Genomic DNA, 12,274 nt, shown 5'->3' with positions numbered 1-12,274 from the left:
TAAATATTTTTTATTTTTCAGTGTTGTTAATTTTCTTTTAGTCGGTTTGTCTCAGCACTGTCTTCTGTCTAACTATACTAATGTGTACCCTCTTTAGCCCTTGTACCTTACTTTTACAGATTTATATGGCCATATGATGTATCACATTTGATGCTGTTTTTCTGTTCATCACAAAACAATAAAAATTAAAATTACAGATTATTAAATTTTAAAAACTTAACCGTCAAGAAATGACAATAAAGAAAATGTAAATAAATATGAATCTTCTAAATATATATCTCAAATCTTATATTTGTTGGAGCTAGTACACTGTTTCTGTGCTTCTGTGCCTCACAATCCCGGCTGAAGGGGTAAATATTCACTGTAAGTGACCACCAAAGCTCCAAAAGCAAAAAAAAAAGAAACGTATTTGGGACAGCCCAACCAATAGTAGAGCTGTTATTAAACACTTTTCACCTGGCTCTATACTTCCAAACAGGCTTTAAACACAGCAGTTGTAATACCACATTTTAGCCACTAGAGGTCACCCTAAGCAAATGCTTGATAAGATCACATGCCTCCGAGAATGTCTGCTGCTGTAGTGACTGTACTGCTGCAGGTGAGAAGCCATATGGGGGAATAACTTCACATGCGCGATGCACTATATAGCCCGTTGAGTATGTTATCAGTTGGTAAATCAAAATTAAGAGATAAGGATGCTTAAAAAAGGAGTGAGGTGTTTACAGTGTTACACGGAATTAGAAAAACAATCCTGTGTGTGGAAATTTTCCTCAAGATAACTGTACAAATGCAGCTATAGTGCTCAAGCTTCTGATGCATCCCATAATTTTAGAGCAGAGCATTTAAATCCACTGATCTCCAAGTCTGACCTATTAGACAGCGAGCACCCCGCCTGCTGTAGAGTCCTTGAGTAAGTCACTGAATCCCTACCAGCTCCAGGCGTGCTGCTGAGCAGCTGACCATATGTTTTAACCTTCATGTGGACAGCAGCAAGGAAAGAGATAAATACCTCCTTCAGGGATCAATATACTATCACATGATCACCATTCCTGCCAAAGATCATCTGTCATCTTTGGCATGCATTTGGTCATGGCCACAGAGTTTGTGCCAAGACCCTCTTTCTAAATGAGGCTCAGAGATCCTCCTGAGGGTCATTCATTTCTCCGAGCCCACCAGGCCGCCACATGCTGCATGTTAGCATCACTTTAATCAACTCTACCACAGTGAGGAAGCCCACTCGGAGTGACAGTCAACACAGTGGCGGTGGTCCCTGCGGAGAGCACCAGGCCTGGACGGAGAATCAGAGATGACCTCGCTGTATTATTTCCTTTGAGTTACTGCCCAGGACCACGGTGTAAAAGCCACTGGGGGGGAATGCGCCTAGAGCTATGATCAAGAAGGGCCATCACACACCATCAACATCCTGCTTTATGGCTGTATTTATCACCATTATATACTGCTGTCCCGAGTCACCACTGTGCTCAGTTGATAGGCCTACTGTATAATGGAAAAGAAAACTCTGTGTTTACTTGTGTTTTCTCCAGATTCCTTTCCCTTATCAGAGAGGAGAACATGGGGTATAGGTAAGTATAAATAAATTTAATTACGGTCTACATTAAATGTAGGAATAAATCACTTCATTCATAAATTTAACACTGTCTCATAGTGACAAATACTGAGCCTGCTATAAAATTCAACAGAACAGAGTACAGACTTCGTCTTGTAGCACTGGAGCAGAGACAAATTTAAAACATGTAGATCTTGTGGCAGAGCGTGAATGCAGGTGATCTTAGTTAATCTGATGTCTGTGCTAATGCTCAAATAATAATTAGTTGATTAATTGATAAGCAAATGACAAAGAGAAACAATCAAAGCATTGTTTTCAAAAGCATTTTTAAAACGTAATTTTCAGCTTTGGTAACTCGTCATCAGCAAGGCTGAGAAATGAAGCCAGTACCAAAGTGCCATAAACTGCAGTTCCTTGAATGGCCAATAGAGGCTGGCTCCAGAAGCCCATAGACCCACGTGTTAAAGTGCCCAGCATTACAGCCGAAATTAACATGTTTAGAGCCTGATAAAAAAAACAGTTTTGGTCTTTACAGCTAATTTCAACAATTATGACAACTGCACAGGGAGGGGCGGGGCTTAATTGTTGTATAACTCACCTGTTTACATTTGTTAAAGGACAACTTTGGAATTTTTCAACCTGGACCCTACTTCAGGTATTCACAATCTCAGCCACTCTGTGTCAAACATAACCACTTTTAACGGACATACAATGACAGCGCAACAGGCTGTAATAGAAGCACCAGGGGCAACTGACCATCGTCACTGTATGTGTCCTTTAAAAGTGGTTATTTCCAACACAAAGTGGCTCAGATTGTAAGTGTCTGAAGTGTCTCTTTACCTTTCACTTGATCCGGTGTGTTTGTTATTGCCTCCTTAAGCAGGTGTCTCTCTGAAATATCACAAGATGTCACGAGATGGCCGCTGCCAGCTACCTCGATACTGGACCAATTTCAAAAATTGCTGTTCACATCAGTCTCTGATCAATTTATACGTGAAAACAGGGCCCAGATTGAAAAATGCCATAGCTATCCTTTAAAGCTTAATATGCATTATCGATTGTGGGGCAACTTGAGTGACAGGCTGAGGCATGGCCCCAGTGTATACAGCTCCACCCTCACAACTGACCAAAAATGGTCACTTCTGGCTCCAAAAAAACAGGATGGCAAATTCGAACCTTCATAACTGGAGTCCACAAACCAATGAGTGACATCACAGTAGCTACATCCATTATCTTATACAGTTCACGGTCATATGGTTTTGATATTTCACTCACTTAAAAAGGGCACTTTATAAAAAAAAATCTGTAGCTTTGCGAATAAGAACCCAGTCTGTGCGACCTGTTGGCCCCTCCGCCGCACATCTATAAAGAAACGTGAACCTCTGGATGACCCGGATGAAAAGATCCTGCTAACAAGCAGCGCCTCAGTGCTGTGACAGAAGAGCAGAGATCAATGACATACGTAGCCTGTGTGTCATCACAGAGCAGCGGCTCTGAAGAGACTGGGGAGACACTGAAGCACTGGAGCACCACATAATTGGGGCCCACGATGTAGACACAGAGACATTAGAAAAAGACTGCTATTCCTCAAAGAAGTGCTGTATGTCAGGCGTTTGTTAGCTAGCATAGAGGAAGCTCAGTGACTTTACGTTGACTTATACTGGCAGGAAGTCTGACTTTCCCAGTATATGATACAGCTGTCAAACAAGTCTGATGGATTCTTTTAAAGAGCTACCAGTACAATAAATCTTCTGAGTAATGAAGTGTGTGCTGTATACTGTTGTGTGCTTGCCTGTGTGTGTATGGCCTCCCTTTACCGTCGTGTCACAATGCAGGGATAAGCTTCTTTACTCCAGAGAATCACCCCTGCAGGTAAAGATTACCACACACAGCAGAGACAGAGAGGAAGAACAAGTGACGGAGGAACAGAGGGAGTGCGTTACCACACAAAGTATTTCAGACAAAAAAATCAATTTAGCGTGAGCCATGAGATCCTCTGTCTGCACAGACATGGTGACAAGCTCCACTTCATGAAGCCAAAACAAGACCCCACATCAGATGCTCCTTTGTCACCCACTCATTCATCTTAAGTCAGCACATGATGGCATGACATGAAGGAACGTGAACACACACACACACACACACACACACACACACACACACACACACACACACACACGAGAACACACAAAAAGTAAATGAAAGGAGCTACTTTGTGATTCTTGAGTTGTCAGAGTGAATACCTAGACTCAGTGGCTGGGAGCATCTGGCCAGTCTGTGTAAACAGGAAGCATAGTTTCCTTTAACAGCTACTGCTAAGTGCTCTTCAGTACAGAACATAAACTGACTGCTGCTCTGCTCATCCAGCTCTCCTGACACTACATACAGGAAGGACGCCTCTACAGGTCTGCATACATGTAACCATTTCCTCCCTTCTCAGCTATCTCTTATATTTAATTTCCATCACTTTCATTTCCAATTGCAGTATCTGCTCCTCTCTAGGTAAGTGCTTTTCCACTTCTACCAGCATGCTTTTCCCCAACTTGCAGAGAAGCTGTCTGAACATTGTGCTTTTGAGTATGCAACCAAAGACAGTTATTGTACTACTAATACTATAAGCAACAGTTTAGTTGTCCCAGCTATGGAAAAGAAGGAGGTGTACTATGCAGGATTGTTGGTTACTGTTTGCAGACACGCTGGGGTGACTGTGCCTCAGAGTGAGACGGAGTCGTCCACTAATCGGAAGATTGGCAATTTGATCCCTAGCTCCTCAAGTCTGCATGTCAGAGTATCCTTGGGCAAGATACTGAACTCCTATGGCTGTTCCATCGGTGAGCCAGTGTGTGTGAATGTTAGCTAAGTAGCAGGTGGCACCAGTGTATGACTGTGTGTGTGTAGTGTCAAAGCACTTTGAGTGGTTGGAAGACTAGAAGAATGCAGTGCAGTCCATTTACCATTGCACTCACCAACAAATGCATAAGCCAGCCCCAGATTCACTCTTGTTTGGAGTACTGCTATATTTGTGTTGTTTTGTGTGCCTGCTGCTTATGGTCTAACCCCTGATTGCTACCTTTATCTAAAGCCCTGACCTCACCTGAGAGCTGTGGGATACACACCCTTTAACATCCCAAGCACAGGAGATAAGAAGAAAAATAAGAAAATACGGACAGAGGGCAGAGTCTCTGCAGAAGAACACACCGCCACACATTTCAGTGGGTCGTACGTGATAACTGAGATGGATTGCTTCTGTATAAGCACTGTGTTTTTTAGGGAAATCCTGCATGGTATATTTTTAACTAAACACACTTAAAGGTCCAGTGTGTAGGATTTAGTGGCATCTAGCAGTGAGGCTGCAGAACTGAAACTTCTCTCGTGTGCCAACTGCCAAGCATATAGGACAGCTACGGTGGCTGATGCAAAAAATGCAAAACATGGGAAAATGCGAACTTCTGTCTAGAGCCATTGTTTGATTTGTCCATTCTAGGCCACTGTAGAAACAACGTGGTGGACTCCATGGAAGAGGACCCGCTCACCACTTTGAGTGTTAATCGTTGATACAAAGTGGTGCATCTAACAAAAAGACACTAAAACCTGATATTTACCTTAAATACTTGTGATATTTTCTCCGTCTACTATTGAAGCCAGTCTGACATCTTTGACCAGTTATCAATTGGAATACATAAAAAGAAAACTATTCAATGTTGCATGAAGAACACGGTCAACAAAACACGTGTTTTAAAATGCTGTTGAAGTGTTTATCTACTGAAGATGTTTCTGTCAACTGTCCTTCCTACATACTGCAGCTAAATAAAGTTCCTATATCTTCTTGATCCTTTCATTTCAGAGGTTTGTCTGATGTTACCTCAAAGCTTCACCCACTAAGTCACTGAAATACACTTGGACTCCTGAATATCAGAACAGATTGATTTTTTTTGGGGAGAAAACTTACATGATCAAAGTTTATGAAAGACAGTGGAAACCCTAACGAGCTCTGCAAAGAGACTCATTAAACGTGAAATGTTCAACTATGATTTATCACACACACACACACACACACACAAGGTATACACAGCAAGCTGTTCTTGTTGAATGCGGGATTTGGGGGAAAGTGGATGTCTCGCACATTTGCGGATACACACAGCGAAGAGTTGTACACCTGCAGCCACTGTGGCTCAGAAGCAGCCTTGTATTATGATCAACAGCATTTAATTAGCAGAATTCAACAGAATGTAACGACACATGAGAGCATGTCATGCTGATTAAATGGACTGAACAACCACACATTTATAATTTGTGTCTGTGCACATGAAAAGTAGTGTATATACAAAATTTGTGACATTACCCAGAAGCTCCATGGCGTCGTCCTCGTCCTCCATCTCTTCTTCTGCGACAGAGGGGGCAGGGCTATGGACTGAATCGAAGGAGTCCTGGGACAACATGGCCGCCAGGAGCTTCTTGTGATGCTGCTGCTGCTCCTTTAACCCTTTGCTCTTTGTTTCCATCTTCAAGCTGAGGAGGCAAACAGAAGAGGTGAGGAGGAGATAAAAGACTTTTCCACTGGATAACTATTTACTGACACATATTAACCAGAGGTGGAAGAAGTATTCACAATCATATCGTATCAGTCATATTTTACCTATGTTAAAGAAGCAATAATATAATGTAAAATAAAAAGTCCTGCATTCAAAATCTTACTGAAGCAGGACAAAAGTGTTACCATTGAAATATACTTAAAGTACAAAAAGTAAAAGTACTCGAGAACGGCCCATTTCAGAGTCAGGTATATTATATATTTCATTATAATTATTGATGTATTCATGTGCACGTCACTTTAATGACGCAGCTAATAAACGTGGAGCTAATGTTAATCATTCTACACACTGCTGGGTAGCTTAAAGTTCTAGTGCATAGGATTCAGTGGCATCTAGTGGTGAGGTTGCAGATTGCAACCAAGTGACGATTCCCCCATGTGCCAAGCATGTCAGAGAATTACAGTGGCTGAATCCAAAACGCGAATGGTCCTATCTGGAGCCAGTGTCTGGTTTGTCCATTCTGGGCTACTGTAGGGACAACATGGCGGACTCTGTGGAAGAGGACCCACTCTGTATGTAGATATAAAAAGTTCATTCTAAGGTGACAAAAACACAGTGACTCCTAGTTTCAGGTGAATATATATTAAAGAGAACATACTTATGAAGCTCAGCATAAGTTCAATCAGAAAGATTTTCTCTGTGCTCATCCATTCATAACTCTCTCCCTCCTACTCTCACCGCTGCCTCGAATTAGCTGACTATGGGTGTTCATTCTTCTAGCTATCCAATCAAACTTCGCCACGATCTCTATCAGTCAATCAGGATGCTACAGCAGAATTTTAAATCTGCTCTCCTCTGCTGCCGTCAGCTGTCATTTAAGGCAGAACTGTTGCGCCCTCCTCCACCCTGTTCACCTCCAGCCATCGTATCCAGAGTCTAGGACAAGCTCAACAAATGCCTATTCCTCTCCACATCATCATCTCTACCACCACCTTTGTCTAGACCCCAGTGGGGCTTTCCTATTCCACTATTGATTCATTATCCTCCTTAAAAATATATCATCTTGTTGGGGTCTAATCGACAAAAACTGTTTAATTTTTTTTTATTCTTATGTGAACAAGTAAATAAATATTAGTTTAACAAACAAAAAAAAGAGTCTCTCCTGATTGAAATTATATTAGATTCAATTTCAGCCAATATATCCCCCTAAATCTGACACACTGGCCCCTTAACACATAATAATTTCATTTATATTTTGTATCAGTAATCTAAATTTGCAAAGTAATTAGTAACTAAAGTTTTAAAATAAATAAAGTGGGGTAAAAAGTACAATATTTGTCCCTGAAATGTTGTGAAGTATAAAGTAGCATAAAATGGACACACTCAAGTAAAGTATAAGTGCCTCAAAATTCTGCTTGAAGATAAACTATGCAGGAATTTCACAAAAAAAATGTACGTACAGAGTCTACATACAAACTTAGTCCTTTATAATCATCACTTGTGACCCACTAGAAGTGTATGTGCGGGATATTCCTGGGCATAGCTCATCGATGAAGTCAGGATGTTAATAAAAAGTGGCAACCAGGTGCCAGACTGTGCGGACAAAGCACAGAAAAAATGCAAACATAGCAAATCTGGGGCTGGCTCTCTCTTGTGATGCTGTTTACAAACAGCAGCCGACACTTTCTGCGTAATATACCTTTAACATACATCAGCTGTTGCTGGTTATTTTCCACACACAGCCTCTAACATTTATAAAGAACATGAAAGTTGAATGTGATATGAGTCTGAATCATCATCAGCAATAACATGCTTTCAGCTACTGAGAAATATAGCTGCAAAACTGGCATGTTTTATAATAACTGCGCTCCTATAGTATAATTACTATAGGGGCAGGGTTATTATAAAACATGCCTCTCATGGGTTTCTGTCAGGCTCGTATCTACGCAGGATAAAATGTTGCATTTCCCTCGGTGGTGTGCAAATGTGTGACTCCATTTAAAGCGTGCTTCCCCACTTGTTGCATTTGGCAGCTGTTCCACGGTTGTTAGGGACAAAATAACATACAATCATTTCAAGTGCCACGCAGGTGCAGAACACCTTGCTATAAACGGTTCTCAGGGAGAAGATAAGAAGGGATAATTGCTGTGAGGTGAGCAACAGAGAAATAGTTGTAGCGCTAAGCAGAAAGCAGTAGTATTTAGAGGAAGTGGGATAAAAAGAAGGTCTGAGCTGAGGAGGTTTTACAGCATGTAGAAGGATATGAGGTGTTCAAATGTCTCATGTAGTTTTTAAGTTAAGAGTAGTGAACAAAGATGGAAGGGTGATACACAAGGGGAGGATTTAGTTACTGATTTAATCTTATAGTCAGTGAAGGAAAGCACAGGGAAAAGGAGAAATATAAAGTTATGTAAGTCTGATTCACTTATAAAAAGCAAGAATTCTGCTTTTCCCATGCCAACATTTACAATACATACTGCACTGTAGGCGTTTATAAACATAAGCAACAGGATGCAGCTATGGAAACTATTTCTCTGCATTATTCATTTGCGTCACACCTCGCCGCTGCACTCACAGCACTATATAAGCTTTACAGTCCCCAGACTGCCTCCCGGGCTGTTTTCAAATTAAAAACAATACATGAATAGAAAGAAATCAAACGCTTCTCTTCATATTTCTTTTCCCAACAGCTTTACTCATTTCTCAGGAGACACGGTGTTACCTGGAACACTGGAGGACGGCTGAAAAATTACAAATAACATCTCTTTCCTATAGAATTAAAGCTTCTGATACAATTACAAAAGCCAGATTCTGAATTACCTCTATATCGGAGAAATTAATTTCCACATCCCCCAGGCTGAGGGCGTGGATTAGACGAGCGGAAGAGTATTAATCTGATGCTAATCTCAGTTTAATGACTTCTATTTACAGATAATGAGGAAGGGTCATACGATGACAGATACTTCTTCCTCCTGTCTGTATGGCATGTCTGTGATAATTAGATCTGCTAACACGGGGAAGGCAAAGTGGCCGGTGTGAGTCTGGACAACTGTTTTCTTCTTTTATTTAACCACAGACTTGGGGGAAAATGTTTCCTGCATTTGTAAACAAACATTTTAAACTGGAAGGCACACAGTGTCGCAGAGAGAGTAAGCTGAGGATGACAAATGTTATATTAAAAGCAGGGAAGTAATATAAGGAAGAAAAATAGAGAGAACGAAGGTGTTTGTTTTATTACTTTTACATGTCGCACCATATTATTGGCTCGTATCTCCTATGGAAATCTCCGGCTCGCTATGCTTGCTGGCAGCTTCACCAGTGTCAGCAATTTTTCCCAACCTCAGGTGGTGCAACATTAAAAATGATAAATATCAACACAAAATCAAAGCAGGTGTCGCTGGCCATCATGACCTTTCCCTGTTAATATAATGTACAATAAGAGATCAGAATCCGTTGGTGTTAAGAGAAGGTACTGTATATAAGAGAAAAATAAAACAGGAGGCTAAAAAGAGAGAGGAGTTTATGGCACTGACAGATGTGGGATAAGGGAGTCCCATTGCACAGGACAGACTCTGTCAAAATAAGCCATTTCCTTGAATATACTTCTGCCACAGTTGCATCTGATTTCCCATGTGCCCCTTGCACTTATCCATCTAGACTTTGCAGCCAATCATACAGAGAGCCGCCACCACCGACTGTCAGCTCTCCTTACGGTCCTCAGTGACAGGTGGGCTGGAATGAGGGACAGGAGCGAGGAGTCTGAAAATGAAAACAAGTAAACTTACCAAAGTAAGAGGGGGAAGATGGACTGGTTTGACAAATAAGGTCAGCTACATGAGAAAATGTGGGGACTCTAGTCAGAAAGTGTACGAGCATCAGAGGGGATGGCCTACTAAGGCTCAGATGGGATTTTAAAAGCGGGCAGTGCTGGTCTGCGCTGCCAATTTTCCACTTGCTCAGAGTTATTTTGAGTTTTTCTGATGCAAATTAACCAAAACAAATCTTACTTTTAACTGGATCTTAAATTCACTGGTTAAGATGCTATGCCTTAGACAAAATCAAGACAACAGCACCAGGGTTCCTACACATTTTACTTTTCAATATTCCATGCTTTTCCAGATTTGACTTTCCTATCTTCTCTGTAGATTTTTCAAACCATATTTGACATCCGAGTACGAATAGCTAGAAGTTTTTCAAGTCAAATCCAACTGTTAACTGTCTGTTATGTGGCGTTGATTCAACAAGGTGCTGGAAACATTTCTCAGAAAGCGTCTCACAGTTGCTGCAGATTTGTTGGCTGCACATCCATGATGTGAATCTCCCGTTCCACCACATCCCAAAGGTGCTCTATTGGATTGAGATCTGGTGACTGTGGAGGCCATTGGAGTACAGTGAACTCATTGTCATGTTCAAGAAACCAGTTTGAGATGATTTGAGCTTTGTGACATGGTGCGTTATCCTGCTGGAAGTAGCCATCAGAAGATGGGTACACTGTGGTCATAAAGGGATGGACACGGTCAGCAACAATACTCAGGTAGGCTGTGGTGTTTAAACCATGCTCAGTTGGTACTAAGGGGCCCAAAGTGTGCTAAGAAAATATCCCCCACACCATTACACCACCACCAGCAGCCTGAATCGGTGATACAAGGCAGGATGGAATGTTTTTCCAGTCCTTTTGGTGAGCAGGTGAACAGGTATACGTACTGAAGTAGCCGGTGAGTGTACATAACTATGCAATTCAAAGATATTGCTCCATTTTCTTTCAAACTAGTTTGGTCGTGCGTGTCTGGATTTGAAACACTTATAAGGCAACCGTGGCAGAGCTGTTTGCAATCAGTGACGTACAGCAGTAGAGGCAGCTCTGCGTAGGAGTGTGTGTTCAGTTGCCTGCCATACTTGTTGCCTTGCTTTCCATGACATCAAACTCACTCTTGCCCGCACTCTCACTCCCAAACATTTTTTTTTCATGTTCTCTTTTCCTTTTTTCATACTTATCCAGACCTGGTAATTACTAAACTCAGACTTCCTCTGATTTTTAGCCCATATTTTTTTTCATTTAAGCAAACTGGCACCATTAACAGTGCGCCAAAATAGCTATTAGCGGGGCTTGTTTTCAATGCAGTTATAGATTTATCTACAACTATCACTGGTTTATTGTGATACTGGAGAAAAAGCAATGATTCTCAGGCATAGTCTGGAGTTACAGGAGCATCTTCTGTTCTGATTTCTACCCAGACATTTATTCGCAACGTGGGCAAAATTGCCAGCCAAAGTACAATGACAAACCTCACATTGTTTTGCTGCTAAAATGTACCTGTCCCTTTTACCTCATGCAGTATCTTTGCCACACACCTTTCCCGCCTGCAGAGACAAAAAACAAATGTATTTATGTTTTCTTATCTCCCTATTTTTGACTTTGTGGCTTGGCTGGGAAACAGCTCAGAGGGTATGAAAGTGATCTCAATCCCTAAACAGGATCCGAAGTGGGAGCAAGTTCCCAGTAAATGCAATTAAGAGTTGATATAAATGATCCATCAGATGAGCCAAACACTCCTACAGTTAACAAGGGGTTGTGAATATTTTGGGACGCTGCAGCACCCCAAACAGACAGCTGCACAAGTTTCTCTTCATAGGTAAACACGAAACCATCTCATTTACAAACACACACACAGAGTGGAGCTCATCAGTGAGCCCACACACACACACCACTATCTCCCAGCTCAGACTTCAAACTAAGTGATTTCTCCCTATAATCCACCCATACAGTAACCTAATGAGATTAACACAGTGTGTATGTCAGCTCAGGCCCGCGCATGATTTATGGTCTTATATCCGATCCTCCTCTAATTAGTCACATCAGTAGCTGCAGTGCACGTGACACAGACAAGCATGCACGCACGCACACACACAGCAACAGTAACATCTGGCAGGGATGCCCAAAAGGTGCCAGGCTATTTGAAACTTTGATAGTTTTGCTAACACATGAATAAAAAAACAGAGGGTGAAAAAAGCTTCCTGAGAGGGTGACAAACAATTTAAGAGTTTAACGCATGATGCAAATATATTGTCAAAAGCGGGCCATTTTTAAAATAAAAAGCACAAAATTCCTTTGGCCTTGAGCGCACAGAAATGAGGTTAGCTTTAATTCGAAATTGGGTTGAAGCAGTATCATGGC

At 41.5% G+C, this 12,274-nt stretch overlaps 1 protein-coding gene across 1 annotated transcript in view; it reads right to left on the bottom strand.

The window, feature by feature from the left end:
- lg21h8orf34 (linkage group 21 C8orf34 homolog) overlaps window positions 1-12,274 on the bottom strand; it is an 83,530-nt gene that overhangs the window by 46,777 nt on the left and 24,479 nt on the right. Inside the window, exon 7 of the mRNA XM_049565255.1 lies at window positions 5,910-6,076. Within this exon, the coding sequence (XP_049421212.1) occupies window positions 5,910-6,076 (167 nt within the window). The remainder of the gene's footprint in view (window positions 1-5,909; window positions 6,077-12,274) is intronic.

Source organism: Epinephelus fuscoguttatus, linkage group LG21 (assembly GCF_011397635.1).
Source record: "Epinephelus fuscoguttatus linkage group LG21, E.fuscoguttatus.final_Chr_v1".
NCBI classification, from domain to species: Eukaryota; Metazoa; Chordata; class Actinopteri; order Perciformes; family Serranidae; genus Epinephelus; species Epinephelus fuscoguttatus.
This window is presented reverse-complemented; position numbering and strand designations above follow the sequence as displayed.